This window comes from Pomacea canaliculata, linkage group LG10, assembly GCF_003073045.1.
Source record: "Pomacea canaliculata isolate SZHN2017 linkage group LG10, ASM307304v1, whole genome shotgun sequence".
NCBI lineage: Eukaryota > Metazoa > Mollusca > Gastropoda > Architaenioglossa > Ampullariidae > Pomacea > Pomacea canaliculata.
The window spans coordinates 11,920,080-11,942,737 of NC_037599.1; the positions used below are offsets into that span (position 1 = coordinate 11,920,080).

General features: G+C 35.8%; 1 protein-coding gene across 2 annotated transcripts; it reads left to right on the forward strand.

The window, feature by feature from the left end:
* Window positions 1-121: 121 nt before the first annotated feature.
* On the forward strand, window positions 122-22,654 carry LOC112573167 (protein EFR3 homolog B-like). Of its 2 annotated transcripts, XM_025253282.1 has the most exons (23): window positions 122-305; window positions 679-755; window positions 1,578-1,708; window positions 2,097-2,247; window positions 2,433-2,557; window positions 5,371-5,508; window positions 6,571-6,702; window positions 7,271-7,349; window positions 7,940-8,075; window positions 8,866-8,994; window positions 9,776-9,869; window positions 10,264-10,315; window positions 10,632-10,804; window positions 11,265-11,340; window positions 12,787-12,948; window positions 13,419-13,544; window positions 14,114-14,190; window positions 15,071-15,097; window positions 17,956-18,086; window positions 18,321-18,409; window positions 18,688-18,742; window positions 19,263-19,372; window positions 19,950-22,654. In XM_025253282.1, the coding sequence occupies exons 1-23, from the start codon at window positions 299-301 to the stop codon at window positions 20,094-20,096; spliced, it is 2,424 nt and encodes an 807-aa protein (XP_025109067.1). In that variant the 5' UTR covers window positions 122-298; the 3' UTR covers window positions 20,097-22,654. The 2 variants fall into 2 exon arrangements, with proteins under 2 accessions (XP_025109067.1, XP_025109068.1); XM_025253283.1 differs by lacking the exon at window positions 15,071-15,097.
* The last annotated feature ends 4 nt before the right edge of the window (window positions 22,655-22,658 follow it).

Genomic DNA, 22,658 nt, shown 5'->3' on the forward strand with positions numbered 1-22,658 from the left:
CGTAAAAATAACTGTTTCTAGAACGATATGCCAAAATAAATGCTTCATATCGCTTAACAACAGTTACTTTGTTTGCTCAAGCCCACATAACATACACACGCGCGCGCAGAGTCCATGCGAAGGCCACGCCTACTAAGGGGAGGCAACGCTGATGAGTGCATGCTAAAATGGCTTCGTTCGCATACAGGATTGTGCATGTAGAAATATTTCTACATTTAACCATGAAGTCTGTCAAGTTGTGAATCTCTGCGTAATTGACTGGATCGTCTTTATTATTTCGAAACTCTCTTCTTCGAAAATGTCAGGTAATGTGTTGATTTGAACTCTGACCATTGTGTTAAAACGCGACTAAACCAAATCGATAAAATCAGGATTGCTTCTGTACGCTTAAGGCACATTGCCTTTAAAAGATAACGATGTACCATCGGGTAGAATATGCTATTTATGCAAGTAATGACATAGAGTTCTAGCTGTTCAATTTCAGTTTGGGCTTGTTAGTGCTTAAACAATATTTGCAGGGGGTTTATTTCAGTATAGTAAGATCATCTGGACACGGTGATAGCGTGAAAATGTTGATCGGTAACATTCATTGACAAGCTGTCCGAAGAATGTCTGTATAATCTTAACTGGATTTTGTTTATATAATTACTGGGGATTTTATCTTCTGGCTTTCTGTAGGATGCTGCGGTTGTGTCGCTGCACTCCGACCTCGATACAAGCGTCTTGTAGACAACATATTTCCAGCTAATCCACATGTAAGGTTGATTTCTCAATGTTTTAACAGTAAATGTTATTGAAATGGCATACCTCGCCTAGTGGTAAACTTAAACGCAAACATAAGTGTTAGATGACCTGTTTAATTTGTTACCTGCAACTTGGATCAATGTTTTCTCTTGAGTGTATTTTTCTGTAACCTATTGCACAGATCATATTGTATCCCTGTTAGGTCTGAGCCTGAAGACGTGAAAGATTAAGACAGAATGTCCATGTTAGATTTAAGAATTGCCAAGTGCTGCATGAGCCCTTCTGTGTTGTCCGTTGTACTACAGAATCAGGATAGTAATATGATGGCATATGTTTGCAGTAGTTATTTGCCCCTCCTGTTGCAGAACTAAAGAAGAGTTAGTGAAATGTCACTAAGTAAATTGCATGTTCTTGAAAGTTTTCCTGAGACTAGGAATCCACCAAAAAACTTGCATTGTCCACAGTTTTATTAGTAATTTTTAGTTTTGATTCAACAGATGAAATGCTATTATTTCTGCAAGTGTAAAAACTTGTGGATAAGTTGCATAAAATTTTCAGTGGAAAAGTACATGGCCACACATCCTTCAAGCGGTACACAACGCAAATTTGTTACTGCTCAGTGAGGATAATCAGAAAACAGATGTGTGAATGTGATATTGTTGGAAGTAAACTATTCAGATAATAGTCTTTGATTATTGTTATTGCAAAACACAATGTTTTTTGTCTTCTGCTCCAAACTTTGCAGATTATTCAACAGTTTCTCACATAGAAGATTTTGTGTATGTTATAAAGCACAGGATTAAATGCTTTTCCATTTTTCTGCTTTTCTGTAGGATGGATTAGTGAAGAGTAACATGGAAAAGTTGACATTTTATGCACTGTCATCGAGACCAGAAAAGCTGGACAGGATAGGCCAGTACTTTGAGCAGAGACTGACAGCTGACATCAACAGACACAGATATGAGTGAGTTTCCTTTTATATTTAAATTATTGCTTTCGCAGTGCACAAATATAAATGCAAAGCATTACAGTTTAAGTTATAATTAACTTCATAAGAAGTCATAGAGGCTGTGCAAAATCTAAAAGGAAAAAACAATTAAAAAAAATAGATGCCATTCCTGTTTAAATATTCGGTCAAAAAAGACTTAGAGAATGGGACAAAAAGTATTTTTATGTGTTTCAAAAAAAAGCTTACGGTGCCAAACCAGCAACCTAACATGTACAAACCCATATTTTGAAATATTTTATATACTTTGAAGGGTGTTCTAAGAAGTGAAATAAAGCAAATGTTTACAGAGTTTTAAATGTTTCTTTGTTGGATTTAAGAAGTTAGTCTTGTATCTTTGGGACAGATATGTTTTTATTGCCATGGAGGCCCTTGATCAGCTCCTTGTTTCCTGTCATGCTCATTCACTGAACTTGTTTGTGGAGAGCTATCTCAAAATGGTGCAGAAACTCTTGGAGTGCACTGACCCTGACCTCCAGATTACTGCTACCTCCTCTGTAAGATAATTTTCTATTAAAAGTTTAGTTAAAAATGTTCTGGATAAAACAGATACAACTCTTTATAATTTGTTCTTGCAGAAGTACTCGCATAACACTAATACACTCCAAGTATCAATCACATAATATTAAATAGATTTGAATATCAAAATACAGCGTTAGGTTGTATTGAATTTTTTTTTCAGTTTGTAAAATTTTCGAATATTGAGGAGGACGCACCTTCGTATCATCGTCGTTACGACTTTTTTGTCTCGAAGTTCAGTTCAATGTGTCATTCAGGTGACCAGTACGACAGGGACACCAAGCTCAAGTAAGTAAAAAAAAAAAAAGTGTTAAAAGTGTGAAGTTTCCTTAGGTCTACTTCTGGTTCTTTTCTGTCCCATTTACATTTTACCGTCATATCTGTTTGGCATGTACACAAGCACAAAACCAAAATGCATTTGGTAATTTTAAAAATAAAAGAATAAAAAATCATGGCTTTAGCATAGGTGCTTTATTGACATTTGCAGATTTGATCACTTTCCCTTGTCTCAAAAGGATATCCTTTTTATGCATTTGAAAGATCTTCATGGGATCAAAGTTTTAGGAAAAGCATGTGTCCAGATATCCGTTTAGCTTTTTGTAGTCAAAACACTGATGATGAGTGCAGTGCCACACAAGTATGTCACATATTTGTTTTTTTAAAAATAGTATATTGCTGATATATATATAGATGTGTGTGTAAGCTTGTATAAATGTATATATATATATGCATCTCTGAGAATGAATTGATAGTAGTTCAGCTGATTTTGATGCATAAGAATGTGCTGAAAATGAGTTGTGTACATTTTCAGTGTTTAGCATATGATTAGCTCATGAGCAGCTATATCCTTCTGATGTAAAGTATACCTGGTGTTCTTGCTTTCCTTGTTATTTTCTTTCCATCCTTAGTCTTTCCTACCACACTTTCATTTAAGACAAAAGTCATCCTCCATTTTGCATTTCCTTTCTGCATTCCTTGTCTTTCTACTTTCTACATCTCGTGCCATCCTCCTCTTTCTAGGCTGGTCATTCAGGTCTGAGAGAAAGGTTGTGTCAGTCCTCCCCTGTCCTTTCCTGCAGAGGAAAGGTTGGGCTGATCTCCTTTCCCCCCCTTCCTCCCCTCCAGCCTTCTGGGGACATTTTCCTTCTTGAGCTGGTCAATCAATACTAGCATTTTGCCTTCAGCAGCACCATCTCTCAGCTTGGCTTTCCGCTGGAAAGAATTTCGGAGTTGATTCAGTTGTTTATAACCTCATACAGCACGACAGATGTTGTGAAAATATCTTTTGATTGATTTAGCATCATGCTCAACATGTCCTTGTTTCCATGGTGATGTCTACTTTTAAGAATCCTGAAGATCCTAAATTATTCAAAGGAAATCTTTGATAGCATGAAAGTGTGCATGCGCATGTAGGTGTTCATGTACATGAAGGAATGTGCATGCATTTATATCTTAATAAGCAGATTTAGGTTATGTGGTCTGAATATTAATATATTTTTAATTGGAAATTGTTATGAATTTATCAGAGCTTCTGGAATATAAATCTGTAAATTGTATTCTTTTATGACTGCATGCATTTGAGACTTCTGCTTGTTCGATGATGTATACAGCTACTTTAGAAATGTCTCTGGGTGAAAGAGGAGAAATAGAAAAAAAAATGAGCTTTAGAGTTATTGATCTTTGTCAAGCACCAGAAGGCACACACCATAATTGCTGCATTTTGTTCCCTGCATTGGCGATAATGAGGCTTTCTACAGGCTGCACATTGCAGCGATAAGTCATCCTGATGAAAAGCATAAATTGAGTGCATTCAGTATCTTGTTACTTTAAAAAAAATTGAAATGTGGTAGGGTATTAGTGCTTAAGAAACTTACTTTTGCACAAAGGACCAGACTTTCCAGCTGGCAATAGTTTTAGATTATGTGACATTACTCCCACACTGACAACCAAGCCAAAGCACTAACTTGCAAGGTTTCAAACAGAAAGGACAAGCTAGTGCTGAGCTCACTTCTGTTATCGATCAGTAAAACAGCCATTTTTGTCACTTCTAGCGCTGACTTCTGTTTGCTAGAAAGCATGCAGAATTTTGTTTTTCACGTCAGTGGTGCCAGAGATTAAGGCAGTGATTGAAGCAGATTTAATCATTTTCCCATTCATCAGTTGGATTCATCAGGGCTGTTGTGCCAGTTAAGAATAAAAGAAATTCAAATAGTTCCTTCTGGAGAAAGGTGCTGTTTGTGAATTGTCAAGTTTAGCTTTTTGAAAGCTGATAGGATCAACTGATACTTGTAGAAAATCAAAAGTAGTGTGCTCTAGCCATATCAGCAATGTGTTTGATCTGAACCTTCACTTACTCAGCAGCGTTACAATGGCAGTACACTTGCATGGTAATGTTAATTCAAGAGAAGACCTTTACTTGTAACAAAGCTCCCTCTGTTCATTGTCACCTATGACTCTCCAAAAAAGTCTTCTGTTTGCTGCCTAAAGTTTGAATTCTGTTGAAATCATTCTATCAGCATTTATCATTGCCTTGTTTAATCCATCAAGGGTTTTTTATGGGAAAAATTTTTGTGCAGCGCAGACAAGAAATAGAACATTGCTAACTACATAATAACTGATTTCCTGTTTCTTAAGGATGAGTTCTGTGACTGTGGGTTTGTTCCTCAAGACTCTGCTGTGTTGCTAGATTCTTAAGATGAAATCACAGCCATCAGTTTATTCTCAGACAAATGTCTTGTCTTGCTATTAGTTATTTTAAAGAATTATTTACATTGTAATCTTTGAAAAAATCCACTAAAATTTGTAGCTAACATTTGGCTACTCAATTTGAACTATTTTTGCTTTATACTGGCCAGATTACTATGATGAATCTTAAGTTTTGTATATTCCTGCCTTCATCTTGGATTTGCAAGAAGTGACTTTCTGCACAATGTGGCAGCTATTATGTTTTATTTATTTTGGTGATTCAAGAATGGAATGTGTGATTTGAGCAAAGTATCGTGCCAAAACTTGGAAAACAGTTCTGTGTAAATACTCATGTGGCCCAGTCTTAGCTACAGCATGTTTTTCTCAGCCTGTGGAGCTCTGTGCTGTCCTCACAGATTTCGCAGAGCAGGCCTGCGTGGTATTCAGGGTGTTGTTCGCAAAACTGTGTCAGACGACCTGCAGGTCAACATCTGGGAGCCAATCCACATGGACAAGATTGTGCCATCGCTACTGTTCAACATGCAGGACACCAGGTAACTGCATGATTTTCTTTACTGAAGCAGTTGCTTTAGTATTTGTTTTGTATTTGATTGCTGAAAAGAAATTACAGGTACAAGTAGAGAGTTAAAGATCCTGTCCCTAGGCTGTTCAAAAGACAGCTAGGATACTAAGTGGCATGAAACATTTTTCGGGTAAATCATTTTAGTTCATGGCAATATGTTAAGTCTCAAAATCTGACAAAGATAATCCTCTTTCATTTATGAGATATAAACCTTCACTCATTGACATGCTCTCATGTACTCTTTCTTATAGAACTGCTTAATAGTTGCTCTCTGGGATAAAGAGAGTCATGACAGCCAGTTGGAGAGTTCAGAACCTATGAATACGATAACTGGAAAGTGACTAACATGACATTACAATTTAATTTTGACCTCTCTGTGCCAGAAGTTAAATAAGATAAATTTAGATGATCCTTCATCGTTCAGAATTCTCTGCCCCTATCTCTTTGAACTGAGGCTGTTTGAAGCCTTGAAGCCAATCCTCAAACCACACCTCACCATTTTTGTCCCTATTCTGTATGTTCACCAGCATGTAGCCTGTGCTTAATTGTGATCTTTGTATTTTTTAAACTGTTTTTTTGCAGTCAAGAGCACACAGTTCATCAAGCTCACCTCTATGTTGGGAAATGTACAATGTTTTATTGTTGTTGTTATCATTATTTTTCTGTCTGCATATGTTGGGTCACAGTGTTTCAAGGTTTGTACCTCCTGTAGGAAACAAGGTTAATTGTTCAAATATTGGGATATAGTATTTTGGAATGACCTGAACTTAATAATTTGAAATAAAAATTGTACTTAATTAGGACTTTCCTCACTGTGTTAATGACATGTTTCAGATAAGTATAATGTTTAAAATAAAAACTAAGGTACTGCTACTAATAAATAAGTAACTGATTTAAAAATATAATACATGTACATTTAAATTAAAGAATGGTCTCTTTTGTTGCTCTCACCAGTTAATTGAAAATAAACTTTTTTGTTTTCAAATTACATTTATTTAGCATGTTTGGCAGCATATACGTTTATACTGAACAGGTTCAACCCTGCAGATGTGGAGAGTCCCAGAGATGAGGATAACCCTGCACATTTGGCAGAAGTTGTGTTTCGTGATCTCATATGTCGTGCTTCCTATGGAAACATACGCTCTATTATCTTGCCAGTGCTTACGTGAGTTACATGGTTATAGTCTTTACTGTGATGAAAAATTAATTGTTAATCAGAAAGATTAAGTTCCAAAAATTAGTTCAAAATTTTGTCAGTTAGTGGACATGTTTGTTTTATTTGCCATACTTTCCTTTAACATTTACTGTCCTGTAGCCGCTAAGCTACAGACCTTTATTTTCTCTACATTTACATTTTGGGAAGGGGTTCATAAAAAGAAGAGAGCAGTTGTGCATAGCATAAAAAACATCTTCATACTTGCATGCATGTGTATGTTCACACACACTCCTATATCCCACCCCAACTTCCCCACATAGACAATTATGCACTTATATGAGTGCTTGCAGGTATATGGGTGCACACACTCATCCAACTAGTTCTCTATCAACTCTTGATAAATTAATCCAAAATACATATATATTTCAATATTGTTGAAACTGGTTTGCTTAGAAGATTTAAAGAGGATCCTGTATATCTGGCAAAATATTGCAAACATATTTTTCATGTTATTTACTTGGTGAAATAGTTTGCAGATAGATTATGGTTTATATTCACTGTGCCTGTTTGTTTACAGACATCTTGATAATCACAAGCTCTGGGTGCCAACAGATTTTGCCATAAGATGTTTCAAGGTTGTCATGTTTTCTGTCCAGGTGAGTGATGTATTTGACTATTTCATTCTGTTTATAGTGATTGTTTTGTTTTTTGATGCCATAACATTTTTATCAGATGCTAGTTAGTCTTGATTCTTAAGTTGGTACTTGATTGTCTTTTTCACAGCTGCTCAAAAATCTTCCGATATATAATTTGAGTATAAATAATACAAAATATATGACGCTTTGCTTAACCAAGACACCTTTATGTAGTGTATTGTGATTTTTCTTTTTTGTGGTGGGGGTAAGGTTTACTTAATTTAACCATTTTCACATAGCTGAGAACTAGTTTTCAGAACAAGTCTCAGTGCCATTTTTACAGGCACTACATCTGGCATGGCCAACCATTAATGGGTTTGTTTTTTGGGTGCCCTGTTCAAAAGGGCTTATTAAATGGGTTTACTGCATTAAGCATTTACAGAATTGGCACATTGTTAATCTACTGCCTGGCATAAGCCATTGGTTTGCTTGTAATCAGTAGGGAAATTTGTAGCAATGTCTTCTTTTCTTTTTTAACTTACGTTGTTTCCCCAAAGATGAGCAAATGATCTCTTGTATTTAAAAAAAGTCACACCAATTCTTTGATCTAGAGCCAGCACAGTTATCTGGTAATTCAGCTTCTCCTGTCCCATCTTGACAAGCATGTCAAGGACGACCCTGAAATCAAGACTTCTATTATCACTGTTCTCTTTGAAGCTGTCCTCATCTCTGCAGGTGGTTCAATAGGTATGTTCTTGCTACGGTTGTAGATGCTGTTGTCTTTTACTACTTTACTAAGTGTTGTGGCTGTAGTGTTACTACTACTGCTATTCTACTACTATTAAATGAGAGGAAAATATGTAAATATAATTTAGCCATTACTTTAACTTAAGCATTCGTTGCTAAAGGCCATTCTTAACCAGGAATTTCCAAAATGCCGAAGCTTCAGACCTCTAGGCTGATTTGTATGTGAGGTCTTGACAATAAGTCTTCAGTCACTGGTCTCAATTTCAATTTAACTTTGCTAAGTTTGGTCAGAATAGTCAGCTTGCCATTTGAGATGAGTAACTTAAGACTCATTTTCAAGACCTTTCATGCACACCAGACAATGGCAATTTTTAGAAGTTCTCCTGTAAAATTTGGGTGTAATATCAAGTCCACTTAAGACTTTAACTCAGCTTTAAAATACTAAAAAAATCCCTTTGTATGGGCAAATGTGTCAGCAGTTTGGGACAAAGCTCAACATATTGTCTGAAGTCCAGTGTCCTGAATGTTCACCCCAAAGCTATTGGTTTCCTATAGCCTACCCACACAACTTTGTCTGATGGTGCTTGATGACATTTACCCAGTTAAGAAGAGCCTTAAGTATGTGACATTTAGTATCACATGATCCATTTTATTTTGTTTTGGCTGTTTTATCATTGAATGTGAGTTTCAGGTAACCTGATTCATTTTCTGCTTAATATCCTGCAGTGGTACAGTCATTCATCTACTAGGGAAAACTTCATGTTTTACCCTTCCTTTTTGTGCTTTACAGGGCCATCTGTACTTGAAGTTTTCAACAATCTTTTGAGGCACCTACGAATCTCTGTAGACAACAGAAGTTCAAACCAAGCACTTCACACAGCTGAGGTCAGATTTCAGGATGCAATTGTCAACACCATTGGTAAGTGCTGTTTAATAAATCCCAGTGAACTGGACTTGCCTTGAAATTAATTTGATGGAAATTTTCCCATAGGTAATAAGCTACAGTATGGTCACACCTCACATCCCACCCACTCACAGTTACACTCACACTCAACCACCCAGTGAGGGGCATGCTATAGTCATAAAATACTATGGGTCATTTTGCCAGTTTTGTTCAAGAATGTTCGATCACACACTCAAGAAATTCTTGGCAAAAGCACTTTTCTTGGTGAGCAGTTGTTTACATCTGCAGCCAGAGGGTAGCATTTTGAAAATGGTGATGTAGCAGGTGAGAGGATTATGTGATACTGCTGACAACTTTTAATCTCATAACCCTGGTGTTAGGTCACCTAAGGTCTTTGTGGCAAGTCAGGGATCTTGTTAGCAGCATTGGCAGCCACCCACATCAAACAAGCGTTATCCTTCATGTAGATAACGCTGAACCACAAGACAGATCGATGCTTTTGATCAGGCTACAATATACATACTCAAGGGCAAGATTGTTGACCCCATAATTTTTTAGTTCCCTGAGCAGGAACAGACGCTGATGTGCTTTCCTAGAAATATTAACCATGCTGTATACTACATGTTTTTGCTCTGATCTAACTTTCATGAAGTAACAGAAAACCAGTATAGCTGCAACTGCATCTCAAAGGGATAGTTAATAAAAGTTGAATGTTAAAGGTCTTTGCAATGACATAAAGATATATATACATGAATTTCAGATATATTTGTTCTTGTGTTTTCTTACATTAATGCAGGGGAGTTTGCCAATAACTTGCCAGATTATCAGAAGATAGAAATCATGATGTTTGTGATGGGAAAGTTCCCTCAGTTTGCTGATGAAGAAGTAGGGTAAGCAATATTTTTTAAAAGAAATTTCTTTGCTTATTCAAAGTTAACTATAGTTAACAACTAGTGTGGCTTAAGGGTAAATTATCTAATTATCTTATGAGGAAGCTTGGATTTGGTGTAGTCTTCATCAAGCAAAGGGAAGGTGAAGTGATTAAATAACTGACATCCAGTTTGATACCAATGTGGCACAAGTTCTTTCCAAAAACTTTTTTACAAATGTCAAAACAACTTGCAATTTTTTTGAGATTGCATAAAATAATAGCTCTAATGGGATTTTGTTTTTTTTTTCCTTTTGCTCATTTTTATTTTTGGTAGCCAATTTTAATTAACATGCTTTATGTGACTGAAATGTGGCATTTTTGGTCAGTGACATTGCTTACTTTTCTGTTGTAAGGGGTCAGATGGATATGCAACTGCAGATGAGCCTTTTAAAAACCCTTTTGAAGGTATGTGATAGAGTAGTCTTTTTACTATGCATATTGTACAAAGAAAAAGATTGCAAAGTTTCTAGCTTGTCGTGTATTTGTTTAATTTGTTTTTTGGTTCTTTATTTTGGTGGTAAAGAGGAAGAACCTGTTTATTTCAGCAGAATATCCAGGTGTCTGTACAAGCAGCATTCAAATTTTAGAATGGTAGCTGGTCTATGTCCTATATATGCCAAGTTCTGCCATTGTTTTAAATGATTCTGTTGTTGCTTTCCACCGATGTAACCAATTAATGTCATTAATGTTTCTTCCGTGTTGCTCTCCCTGTGTTGGGCAGGTGGCTACAAAATATAAGACCGTGAACATGTCTAACGCTTTTCCACCGGAATTCCTTCACCCGTTACTTCGAATGTCACTTCTGGAAGATGCTGGAATGCGGATTACTGTACAAGCCATTCTCCACACACTTATTGATCGTCACGGCAACACTGAAAAGCTTAAGAGTATTGAGTATGCTGTCATTAATTGCAAACAATGGATTTTAGTTTAGGAAAGATATAACAGAGAACTGTAAATGGAATAAATGTTGTAATGTTTTGGAGAAAAAGTTTATGTTGCACTTAAATGTTAAAACTTTTCACTTTTTCTATATCAACTAGCAACTTTTAGATAGAGATTATCAAAGACCATGTCACCTTAGTAGAACAGCATTTAGGCTAATAAGCCACTCATAGAAATAGCTTTAATCAGGGCTTCTGCTTACGCAAAAAATTGCGTACAGTACGCATTAAAAGTTCGGAGGACCCCTTCAATTTTCGTCAATGGGGTCCCCTCCAAAGTTGGGCGAAGAACAGGGACCCCTTAAAAATCTGAAGAAGGGGTCCCCGGGACCCCAAAGAATTAAGCCTTAGCAGAAGCCCTGGCTTTAATGATGTTGTATCTGTACAATAAGAAATGTTCTTATTTCCAGGCTTTGTCCTGATATTGCATGTTTAGAGCTGACAGTGGAAAAGTGTTCTAGGCAAGATATACTTTTCATGAAAAAGGTAATTTACAAGAATTTTCTCTTTGTTCTTATCTGATTACAATGTCTTAACTCTAATTTGCAAGATCTCTTGAATAGCTGAAAATAATGTGTTTAGAACATTTTTTTTTGTAACATATGGTAACTCACAGTTAACATGCACAGGTATTAGTTTTGTAAAATGGTGGTTTTATTAACTATAATTTAAAAATGGTTTTATGCTAGAAATAGATCACTGTAAAATCTAGTTACAGCTAAGTGCTATCTTCCCCTCTACACTGAAGTAGGTTAAGTGTGTTGACAATTTATAAAGGCCTTTGTAGAAATCAGGGCATTGTATGTTGAAAACCTTCAAATAGGAAAAAATCTTTAACATATTTGATACAAAATATATATCTATATTTCTCAATAGCTCATCGATTTAGAGGTGGAATTAATGCAAAAATGTAGAGAAAGTGCACATAGAACTTTAAAGTTGGCTGCCAGTTTGAGCTTGTGTTGATTAAAAGATTATACTGCCATTGTTGTCTTCATGGCCTCTCCCCAACCTTCCTATCTGAGCTGTTAATTCATTTTTACACAAGTTGAACTCTTCAGTCTGCTTTTGTTGACCTTCTTTCTGTGCTACGCATCAAATAAGAGAAATTTGGCAGGCACTTCTCCCTCTCTGGCTCCACTGTTTCTCTGCCTTCTTGTTGTTGAACTGTTTCAAAGTTTCCTACCCCAACCTCAGAACTCACCTTTTCAAGAAATAGTTTTCATAATCAAGAGAACTCTTCTTGGTCCAATCTTGCTCTTCCTCTGTGTACTTTGTTCATATTTGCCATGGTGTTTGCCAGTACATGTGTTTTTTGCATGGTTTGTTGTTAGTTTGTAGTCTTTTGTGCACAGCTCACTGAGCTCATCTTCACATGGGGAAATGCACTCTACAAATTCAGTAAATATTTGTAGTGATATATTGTTAAATGGCATGTTAAATAGATTTACACATGTAAACTCCATATCCTGGGATTATCATCTTGACATTATTAAAACACCATATAAAAGTTAGCCAGCATGAGTACAACCATGCCCTTTGCCTTTAAGATGTTACCAGTTTACCATTTAGTGGCATCACTCCATTTAGCCTTGAATCCATTCTGTAAACATCTGTACCACATGTATTTGGATCTGTGTCTAAATTTATCAAGATTTGGCTGAAGAAGGCAGGCAACTGATTTCTGGATATGGGAAAGACAAATACCCTTTTATTTTTCTACTAATACTATTTTTCTTTGAAAATTGTTTTATGTTTTAAATGATTGCATACCAGAATAAATTACTAATAACAGTATTTATAATAAATAATAGTATCCCTCCCACAGCAATTTTCTGGAGTCAAGGTAAATTAAACAGTAATTGAAAAGCTAGGCATTTATTAATATCAAGCATTAGTAAATTAATCTTGTCTACATCCTCAAAACATCAGAGTGGGATACAGTTCTACTGCCATATCCTTGAGAATCTACAGCTGGAATCCAATCGTGTGGACAACCTGGAGGCTGTCTACTGTACCATGGGACTGCTGGCTGTGGAGATGGGCTGTGATGAGATCATTGTAGACCTCTATCGCCTGGCCCTTGATATCCAGGTTGGCAGAACAATCAATATTAATCATATAACAAAAGACCACTGCCATGTTTGTACCAACTGGATCTTAGCAAAACACGTCTAAATCTTGTTGCATTGGAGTTAACACTGAAGGAATTTCTAAAACTTATATGCAGTATATTTGTTTTAATTCTGGGATATTTTTAAGATACTCATTTTTAAATGTGTATTTTACAAATCTACCTTTTCGTGTGCATTAATCTGTATATACATGAATGGATTATTGCATCTCAGAACAAGAGAGAGAGGGTGGGGTTGGAAGAATAAAGGGAAAGAACAAGAGAAAGGTGGGGGGGGGCAGGCTGAGGTGTGTGAGTAGGTGAGGAGTGAGCGTGGTGGTAGCAACTAAAGAGATGAGTGTGAAATCCTTGCAACTGTGTTTGATTGTGGTTTTGAGTAGGAAATGTTTTCAATCATTGATATAAAGTTTTGTTACTTTTGCATCACCAGACAGTTGCAGTCTCCTCAGCTCTTCCCATAACACATCGGTGTGCTCTGCATGCTATGGTTGCAGCATACCTCAACTTAATAAGTCAGCTGCTGTCTGGACCGGCCATTTGTTCATACATCACAAATGTACGTATTTTCTTTTGATTATATTAAATAACAGCCTGATCTTTTCAGTACAGTTTTGTGTTTGAAGCCTTTTAATTCTTTTTTCATTATTTTAGCACAGAAGGAAATAATGATAGCAGATGGTAAATGAAACAAAAGAAGACTAGGAATGACAAGAAAAAAAGTTTATGTTAACAGATAACAAACATTGGTGCTCAAATATAATATCTGCCTATGAAAGCAACAACCTTAAATATAAAGTTTATAAAGAAGTTTTGTGATAAAATGAGAGCAATGAAAGGACATGATGGACACAATCTTACACTGACAAGGATATAAATATACAAGAAAAAATGTCTACAGCAAGCAAAGTTCTGTAACAAGCAGTTTGCCAAACAACATTGCAAAGATTTCTCCAATCCATTATGACTTTGTCTGGCAGTTTTTTAAGAATCGTATTGGACACTTGTAAATTAAAGTTTTGATGTTGAAATGTTGAATGTAATTGAGATTTAGCCAAACAGATTGTGCTAATCTTCATCACTTCCCATGTTATTGCAGTAAAATTGCACTGAAATCTTGTGTCACAGATAGTTCAAGTGCGCCAGACTAGTGCCCCTCATCTGTTGCCAGACTTTGCTTATAACCGCACCAATCGACCTCAGAGGTACTGGGTTTGCACTGATTATTGCCATAAGATGTTTTGGTGCCTTTTCAAATTTGCGCACTTTAATTGGGAACATTATTTTAATTCAGCTATGTGCTTAAGCAGAGATAGAAATAGAGCTAGGCATCCCTTTCTTAAAATTAAGTGATAAAAAATTACATAAAGACTAAATAAATGTTCATTGTGCTGGTTACAGAGAACTAAACCTCAGAGCTACCTCTGCCTAAGTACAGCTTACCATTCAGTTGCTCTGCTATAACTACATATTCTATTATGGTCAGTTAAGACTTGGGTTTATCTTCTTCACTTGGTGATCTTGCTTCTTATGCTTTGATGGAGCTTTACAGATGGGGTTACCCAGTCGCCTCTAGTGCCACCATATTGTATCACAAGAACTTAATAGGCTTCTGTCTTCTGTATTAAAAAATGAATTAAGTAAAAGTTTCCATTTTTCTCTTTAAACTAAATATTTTATCAAGAAGGCAGTAAGAATTACTTATATTGTTGCATGGGTTTTTTTGCAGTGAAATAAGTATTCTAACAGTTAACAGTATTATATCTTAACATACTTGTTAGTTCTGCCAGTAGATGGCAACCAGAGTGTGGAGCAGTATAACAGATACAGTTTTGTTTCATTCAAGATGATGGTGTGTAAAATTGGCTTTCCTCCTTCCCAATACACATTTCTTGCTTACCAGTCCAAATTATTTTGCTCTGTTAACATGCACTCTAAAGCTGTAGCAAACCTGTAATCTGTCCTTTTAAAAACAATATCCTGGACTTTCAGTCCTATGGAAATGGGAAAGAAAAAACAAACATTGGTTGCTGGTGAGGTTTTGTTGCTGACATTTATTTTCACGCTTTACCCTCCTGTCCACAGCCTGACTGCACTAGAAAAGTCAGAACTGTAAGTAGCTGCTGACCATCAGATCAGCACAGACTCTTTGTCTGGGTAGTGCTTTTTTTATGCAACATGCTATTTTTAGCTTGTGTTTGCTGTTTATCCTTGCTTGATATTTGCAGAACTTGTTTGCATGATGTGGTTGTGGTCTGTTTCTGAAGTCTGTTCAAGAAATATTCTGCCTTGTAAACACTAAAGTATATTACATTTCCTTTGAAAAATAGCTCAGCACGAATACATGCTGTGTAAATTGGGGCCAGTAGTCATTTCTTTTTTTCTAAACAGTATTTCTGTTCAGTGCTACATTTTGAATGTGTGATTGTGAATGTTTGTATGAATATTTTCTGGCATTGCATGCAGGGGCAAAAAAAGACAAGTGCAGGTCACATTATGAGCCAGTAGTGGGAAATTTACAAGCTGTTACAAAGTAATGAAGCAAGAAGCAAAATCTTCTACAGTATCTTTGCATAAACATGTACTAATGGCGGTCATCAAAGTATGCCAAGCTATAAAGGTTTTCACAGTCTGCTTCATGCAGAACATTTTCACAAGAATGACAGTGTGTAGAGAACCCTAAAAAACTTTTTAAAGATTATCTATTCATTTGAAGAGGGAACCAGGGGCATTACCAGTCTTCTATTTTTCATCTTTGACTTTACCCAATGACCCGATTATAAGAGTTACTTCACTACCAATTAAAATGTCAGCCATAGAGTTTCCTCCCTCACTAAGAAAGAACTACTAAGAAAGTGAAGTGTAACCTACTTGACCAGTTAATGAGGAAGGGAACTTTAGGGTTGACATTTTTAATTGGTGGTAAACATGACGTCAGAAAGAGAATTTACTTAAATAAAAGATTTTTTCTTCCTATTCAACAGACAGTGAGCAGAAACAACTTCATAGTTTAGTTGATAAGAAGTAAATTATAAATGTTACAAAAAGATAATAATAGGAGCGATTTTGATAGCTTGGAAGAGGGGAAAACTGAATAAGATTGGTGACATTCTAGAAAGCATTTTTGTGCTTAATGTGATGATGCTAAGCACAAGCATAATCATTGTCAAATCTGTCACTTCTTGCTTAGCAGCAAAGCGATGTCACCCATACCACATCTGTTGCATATTGCACTCTGCTTGTTCAATTTGCTTTGTGGTCATTGTTAAGTACTTAGTTGTCTATATTTTTGTTCAGGCACAGAGCTGCTTTGTTGATATTTGGCTGATCTCAGTCTGATTTCTGTAGGAGTGAATGTTAACTTGTCTCCCTAATTCATGCAAACTTGTATGAAATAATTAAAACATTAGACTTTTATTAGCTTTTGCTTCCAACAGTAGTTTTCATTTAATGCAGATTTTTTTTAATGTACTGCTCATTACATACTACTCATATGTACCATTCACATTGCATCAGTCTGCTTGCGCACAGCTGAAAATGATTGAGAGAGATATTAAATGTCACTGAGTGAGGGAAAGAATGAGTAAGAAATATTATCTGTGTATTGTTTATGGTGTTATTTTGGGTGTGTGGACATGCATGGTGAAAGTTGCGTACATAAATTTGTGTATTAGAGAATACATTTATAGTTTATTGTGCTTCAAATATAAACCACAGGTTATTTTAGCTAAAATCAGTATATGGTATAATGTAACATTCAGCCCCTTTTGATATTTTGTTTCCTTCAGCATAGGTTCACTAATTTTTCTGACAAAGCCTTTTTAATTTAGAACATAAAATGAAAAGAATGTAAAGCATATTCAGATTTACACTTACTATATAATGTTGTATTGGTGATTTCGCTGATATTGAGATTGGTTGAAGGTTAGATGTACACTATTTTGTTCACACAAAGTCAGATCATCTATAGTTAAAAACTTGAATCTTCCTAGCTGAGTGTTTTTGTTTTGTGTATTCTAGGTCTTGTTTCTAGGAAAGGATGGTGTCATTTTCATTTGCTGCGTTTTTTAGCTGTTACATTTTTGATGCATGTTAATTGGTTTAGATTTGTTTTTATTGAGCCGCTGCAGTTTCCCTAGATCTTTATAATTGATTTTATAATGTCACAAGTGAGTGATTTTACTTTCACTTATAGATTTTAATTTTATGTTTGTAGAGTGAGAACTTTCAAATGCGTGTGAAGACATGAAGACATATCCTTAAAAATGTTATGGTGGTCATGGTATTGACATTGTCCAGTTTTACTGCTAGAGTTTGGGCCTAGGTTTTTATGAACTATCTTTAGTGTTTTAGCTGTTGGCAAGCAGTCCAGCAGTGAAGCAAAGAGTGCAAGAACTGTGGATCATGGGTTTGTCTCCAATGCATAGTCAGTCTCATGATGTGCCACCTGCTCATAGGGCTGGACAAGAGCTGTGATAGTTTTAGTTGTTGACTTGATGAAAAAAAAAATGCAAAAACCAGAATGTTTATTCCTTGTTCCTCCTCAAGGAGCATAGGGCCACAATAACAGAATGAGTGCATCATATTTATCAGTAGAAATAATTATTACAGGGCTTCTGCTAAGGCTAAATTCTTTGGGGTCCCAGGGACCCCTTCTTCAGATTTTTAAGGGGTCCCTGTTCTTCGCCCAACTTTGGAGGGGACCCCATTGACGAAAATTGAAGGGGTCCTCTGAACTTTTAATGCGTACTGTACGCAATTTTTTGCGTAAGCAGAAGCCCTGATTATTAGGTGAAAAGTTGGATTAAAAATGGTGATACATGACACAGCCTTATGTAATAGAAGAAATAAGACCTAAGTGTAAGATTGGTTAGGACTGGTTTTCATGATTTACATACAGGACATCCTTGTAATCATCTATTACCTGCATTATGATAATCGAATAATGGAAGTTAATTTTTCTTTTCCAGCTATCCAAGGAACGAGACTGTCAAAGAAGATTGGCTGTTTGACCAAAGTTTGTTATCAGATCATCTTGCCAACATGGGTCTGGACGTTGGACGTCTTGGTACTCCTTTCACACAAAAGCCCTTTGTTGGAGGTTAGCAGTGAGATAGTTCATTAGTTATAAGATACCATAGTAGGAAAGGAGGTAATTTTTAGTATGGCAGTACCATTCACCACTCCTGTGACTGCCTTTGACCTTGCTGAAAGAATGCTTATGGGCACCAAACAGAAAGCATTGCTACCAAAAATGTCTCAAATGTCTTATAGATAAATTTTAATTTAAAAAACATGAGTGCTGTTACAATTTTGTTTGCTGGGTTTTCTTTAGATGCAAAAGAACATAACCAAAGCATCAGTGACATCGGGTCTATTAACATTGATATTGAGAGTGTTGATGGTTCACCAATCATGACAAAGGTAGGATATTTTTCTCTTCACCTTTATCAACTACATGGCACAGTCTGAGATAATATATCTCATTTACATTGTAGCTACTTTTCTTTTTAAGTTGGGATTAGGAGTAGAGAAGCAAAAACTGGAACTCATTTTCTAATTTTTGAGAGGTCTTCTTCTGATTTTTTTTGGTTTTAATATCTTTTTTTTTTTTTTTTTGGTATGCATGCTATTACACAAGAAGGAATGCAACTGTTTTTGCTTAAATGTATTGCATTTGGGTTTTTTCCCTGTTCTTGCAGCGAAAGTTCAGCTCTTCGGAAGAAATTACTGTTGAGTCACTGAAGAAGATGTTAGGTAAGCATATGTATTGAACCATATGTTACAGATAGTCATTACAGTACTTACAAAAATGTATTCTGACTGTGCATTCCCAGTTTGAGCAATTTCTTTTTGTCTGAAAGGTGAATGGCAATAATAATAATGTGCAATTTATATATCGCAGAATTACACTCATATGGGAGTATATGCTAAGCACTTGATACAAACGCTAGGTAAATGTGTAGTACATGAAAGAACAGAAAGATGGGCTCTGAAGATGCAGTACAAAAGACAGTGATGACACAAAGGTAACAATAACAATCAAGAGTAACTAAAAAGCAATCAATAAAGAGATATCAGGCAGGACAGACTATTTAAGAGATATAAAAGAGGGGAGAGAGGGAGAAAAGATATTAGTAGTGGACTGTGTGTTCTTTGCTTTGAGTACCAGACATGCAGTAGCGTTTTGTACTTTTGGAAGTTTGTAAAGATGTCTGTAGCATGTCTTGATTTGTTAAGACACTAGAGGCTTGAGATTTCTTTCTTTGTGTACCAGCTGAAGAGAGAACAGAGGACAAGGAGGAGATAGAAAGGAGGAGAAGGGAGGTAGTGAAAACATTCCAGACTGCTCCCTTTGAAGAAATCGTTGCAAGATCAGAGGCAAAGGTGAGACCACCTTGTATCTAGGGAATATTTCTTTAAAGTTTTAAATCTTTGTTAAAAACATTTGTCTGGCTTTTCCTTAAACAATCCTTCACTTGTTGTGCAACATATTAATTTCTATTCTTTTGCTGTACAGTTTTGTGTGCGTGCGTTTTATTTTCTGTATTTTTATGTTTCTTGTGTTTGTTGATTGTTTCTTGGCTTTGTGTGTGTGTGACTATTGTATGGTGCATTGAGTCTTAGTTGGAATAGTTCAATATAAGGATGTTTTATTATTATTATTACATGTTTGGGTTTATCCAAAATGATTTTATTTTTATTTCATCCCGTTTCCTATCTATGAAAATGTAAAGGGTCATGAATTTATATATTGATATTTGTCTTGTATTAATATCTATCATTTTTCTTTTGCAGTTTTTTTTTTTATTATTATTGTACTGATTACATTTTGAGTCTGGTTCCAAGATTTATGCTTATGCTGTTGTTTACAAAAATATCTAATAACTGATGTAATTTTCATTGTTTCAGTCATTTGTTCATTTCTGTATTTACTCATTCATTTGTTTGTCCATTTGTGCAGTCCAACCACTTCCACAATAAACTTAGTGAAATCTTGGATATGGTTTCTTCAACTTCAGTGAAAAAGTCATCACCTGTAGATGGAAGTGCCAGTGATTCTTCGGACCAGGTTTTTGGCATGCAGTTCCCAGATCTTTTTGTCTACTAGCTGTGACACATGCTGTCATCAATAGTGTACACATGTACTTTCTTGATTGAAAGAAGGAACATGCTTTTTCAGAAGTGAGAAGTTGTGCAGTGGGTGAGAACTAATAGCACATCAGATGACCACTTCATGAGGAAAGCAGTGGAAGATGATGATGAGAAATATTTAAAAACAGATGAGAAGTAGGGCTGATGAGTTGACACCTGTAAGAAAGAAACTTGTATGGCAATGCATTTGTTCTTTCGTAATGGAGGATTCAAGATGGATAAGTTTGTCCAAAGAAAACCACCTTCTCCCTGTCATACACTGGGCAGCATAAATGAGCTATAGCTGAGACACATGAAGCAAGTAGTGTTGCTCTGGGAGTAGACGACGCAAACTGCCATTGTAGCCTGATAGCATGTTGTGAATGCTTTTAATGGATTCTTTGATCAAGAATCGAGTAAGTTTATTTTTTGGGTGTCTCTCCTTGCTGATGTTGTTTGACTCTTACATGAGACAAGGAAAGCAGTTGGTGAAAATAGAGATATTGCCAGTAATCTGCCATCTGACAAGGTTATCTCAAAAGTTCACACACACACACACGCATATGTTCTACTAATTGATCTTTGATTAAGATCTCCCAACTGTGGTGGGTTTATGATTTTTTTTTTCAACATTGCCATGAAGAATGTGCTTGGGATTTTGTTGTTGGGGATGGGAGGGTGAGGCTGTTTATGCTCAAGACTTTATGTAAATCATTTGCAGTCTATGCAGTAGTGTTCAGGCTGCAAACATCCATGATAGTGAATAGATGTCATCTACAGTAAACTCCAATTGTACGATAAAATAAAAATCTGTTTTGCATGTTTTACCTGTCATTTGTATATGGCTGCCAAACATTGCACTTGCTTATGATTTACCCAATCCTGGAAGACCATAGGTTTCCTCTTCTTCCCCATTGTGAAAAAGACATTGTGGTGGTATTCAAATCTTTTCTAAAAGATAAAATCTTTTTCAGTTTGTGATTTTTACAAATATATTGGCAGGAAGATTGTATTTGACCATGTACTGTGAACGACAGTTGCAGCGTGTACATTTGAGATCATGCTAGATACTTCTCGAATACAGATGAAAAGCAACGTTATTGTTTATGGGAGAATGTGTTGTAATCTAACAATAAATTTTCATCTGCCTTGGTCTCTGAACAATCTTAGCAAAGTGTAAAGGCATGTCTCATATTTTATCATGTGCTACCAACTGATTGGTTATTTTTGGTGTGTACCAGCTTTTATATTTTCCTCTTGTGAACAAATGTTTTGAGTAAAATCATAACACTTTCTTTATCAAACTCTTTATTTTTAACTTTCTAGAATTACAAAATGAATTTTCCACACTATATTGTGGAGTTTTTAGTAGTTACACTTTATTTCTAAACAAAATTCTGCATGCTTGCTTGATTTAAAGAAAAGTGGGATTTAGATCATTGACAGCCTGCAACACCAAAGATACTATCTGATATGTCCAGATCTGTGAGCAAGAAGTACAGAAGGAAAGTTGTAAATTTATTTTGTTGTTCTCAAATGCTTTCGAGAGATCCTGTATCCATAGCAACATCCAATTCCTGCTTGTATCCCAGTTGACTCAGTTGTAGTGCATTGCTTGTCCGCATCATGATAGCAGTATGCACTCTCCTTCCCATCTTTCTACTCCCAGGCCAAACCATCCACACTTGTACCAAAAATTCACCCTTATTTATTTGTACTATTTGTCATGAATATTAATTAGCTTAATGTAGTTGATGTTTATTGCTATTGTTGTCACTGTCATCATGAACAATTCTTGCGGTGAAGAGCGTCTGTTGACACGTGTAAATTTTCTTCAGATAGTGTATATGGAGAAGGATATGGCATTGTTTTATATTGAATTCTTTTTATATATTTGTGATATTCCTTAAGTTGCAATCTCCCTGACAGTGTCACCTTGATAAAGAGTGTAATGAATTTCAACTTAGGAAATACTCTTTGCTAGCAGTATGGTGCAACAGTTTTTGTCACTCAAAAACATTTTTAAAAAGGTAGATGCAAAGAAATCAGCGGTGTAAGACTGCTAATGATTTTTTATGTCTTTATAAAAAATGCTGCAAAGGCTGTGTCATATTTTTTGTCCACTCATCAAAACTGAAAATAGGTTTTGCCATGCATATTTGTGATTTGCAAATTTTAGCAGGTGCATGCATCTTTTGCCAAATACTTGCTTCAGTATTACAAGGCTATGCTAAACACTCTTATTCATTTCTAAACTTACACATGTGCATGCATGAACACACAAATAATAAGCCAGAACTCACCACACTCAAACCTTCATTCAAGAGTTGCATATCCATCCATGGTGATCAAAGAACAGTTGGGGATCATCCTTATCCTGTGTTGGGTAAACAATATGGGAAAAAATGTCTGTTAAAAAAAGGTTAATTTAAACTAATAATAATAAATGGGCTAAAGTAAGGAAAAAATAAAACATCAGTTCTCATTATTCTACATGTTGAAAGAGCCTTGCATGTTGTTAAACTGTAACCACAAGTCA

What these genes read in the sequence shown, in the direction of transcription:
- LOC112573167 (XM_025253282.1), top strand. An exon ending in AGATTACTGCTACCTCCTCT is followed by an intron (nt 2,248 to 2,432) that starts GTAAGATAATTT and finishes TTTTTTTTTCAG; the next exon opens with TTTGTAAAATTTTCGAATAT. An exon ending in ACAAAAGCCCTTTGTTGGAG is followed by an intron (nt 18,087 to 18,320) that starts GTTAGCAGTGAG and finishes GGTTTTCTTTAG; the next exon opens with ATGCAAAAGAACATAACCAA.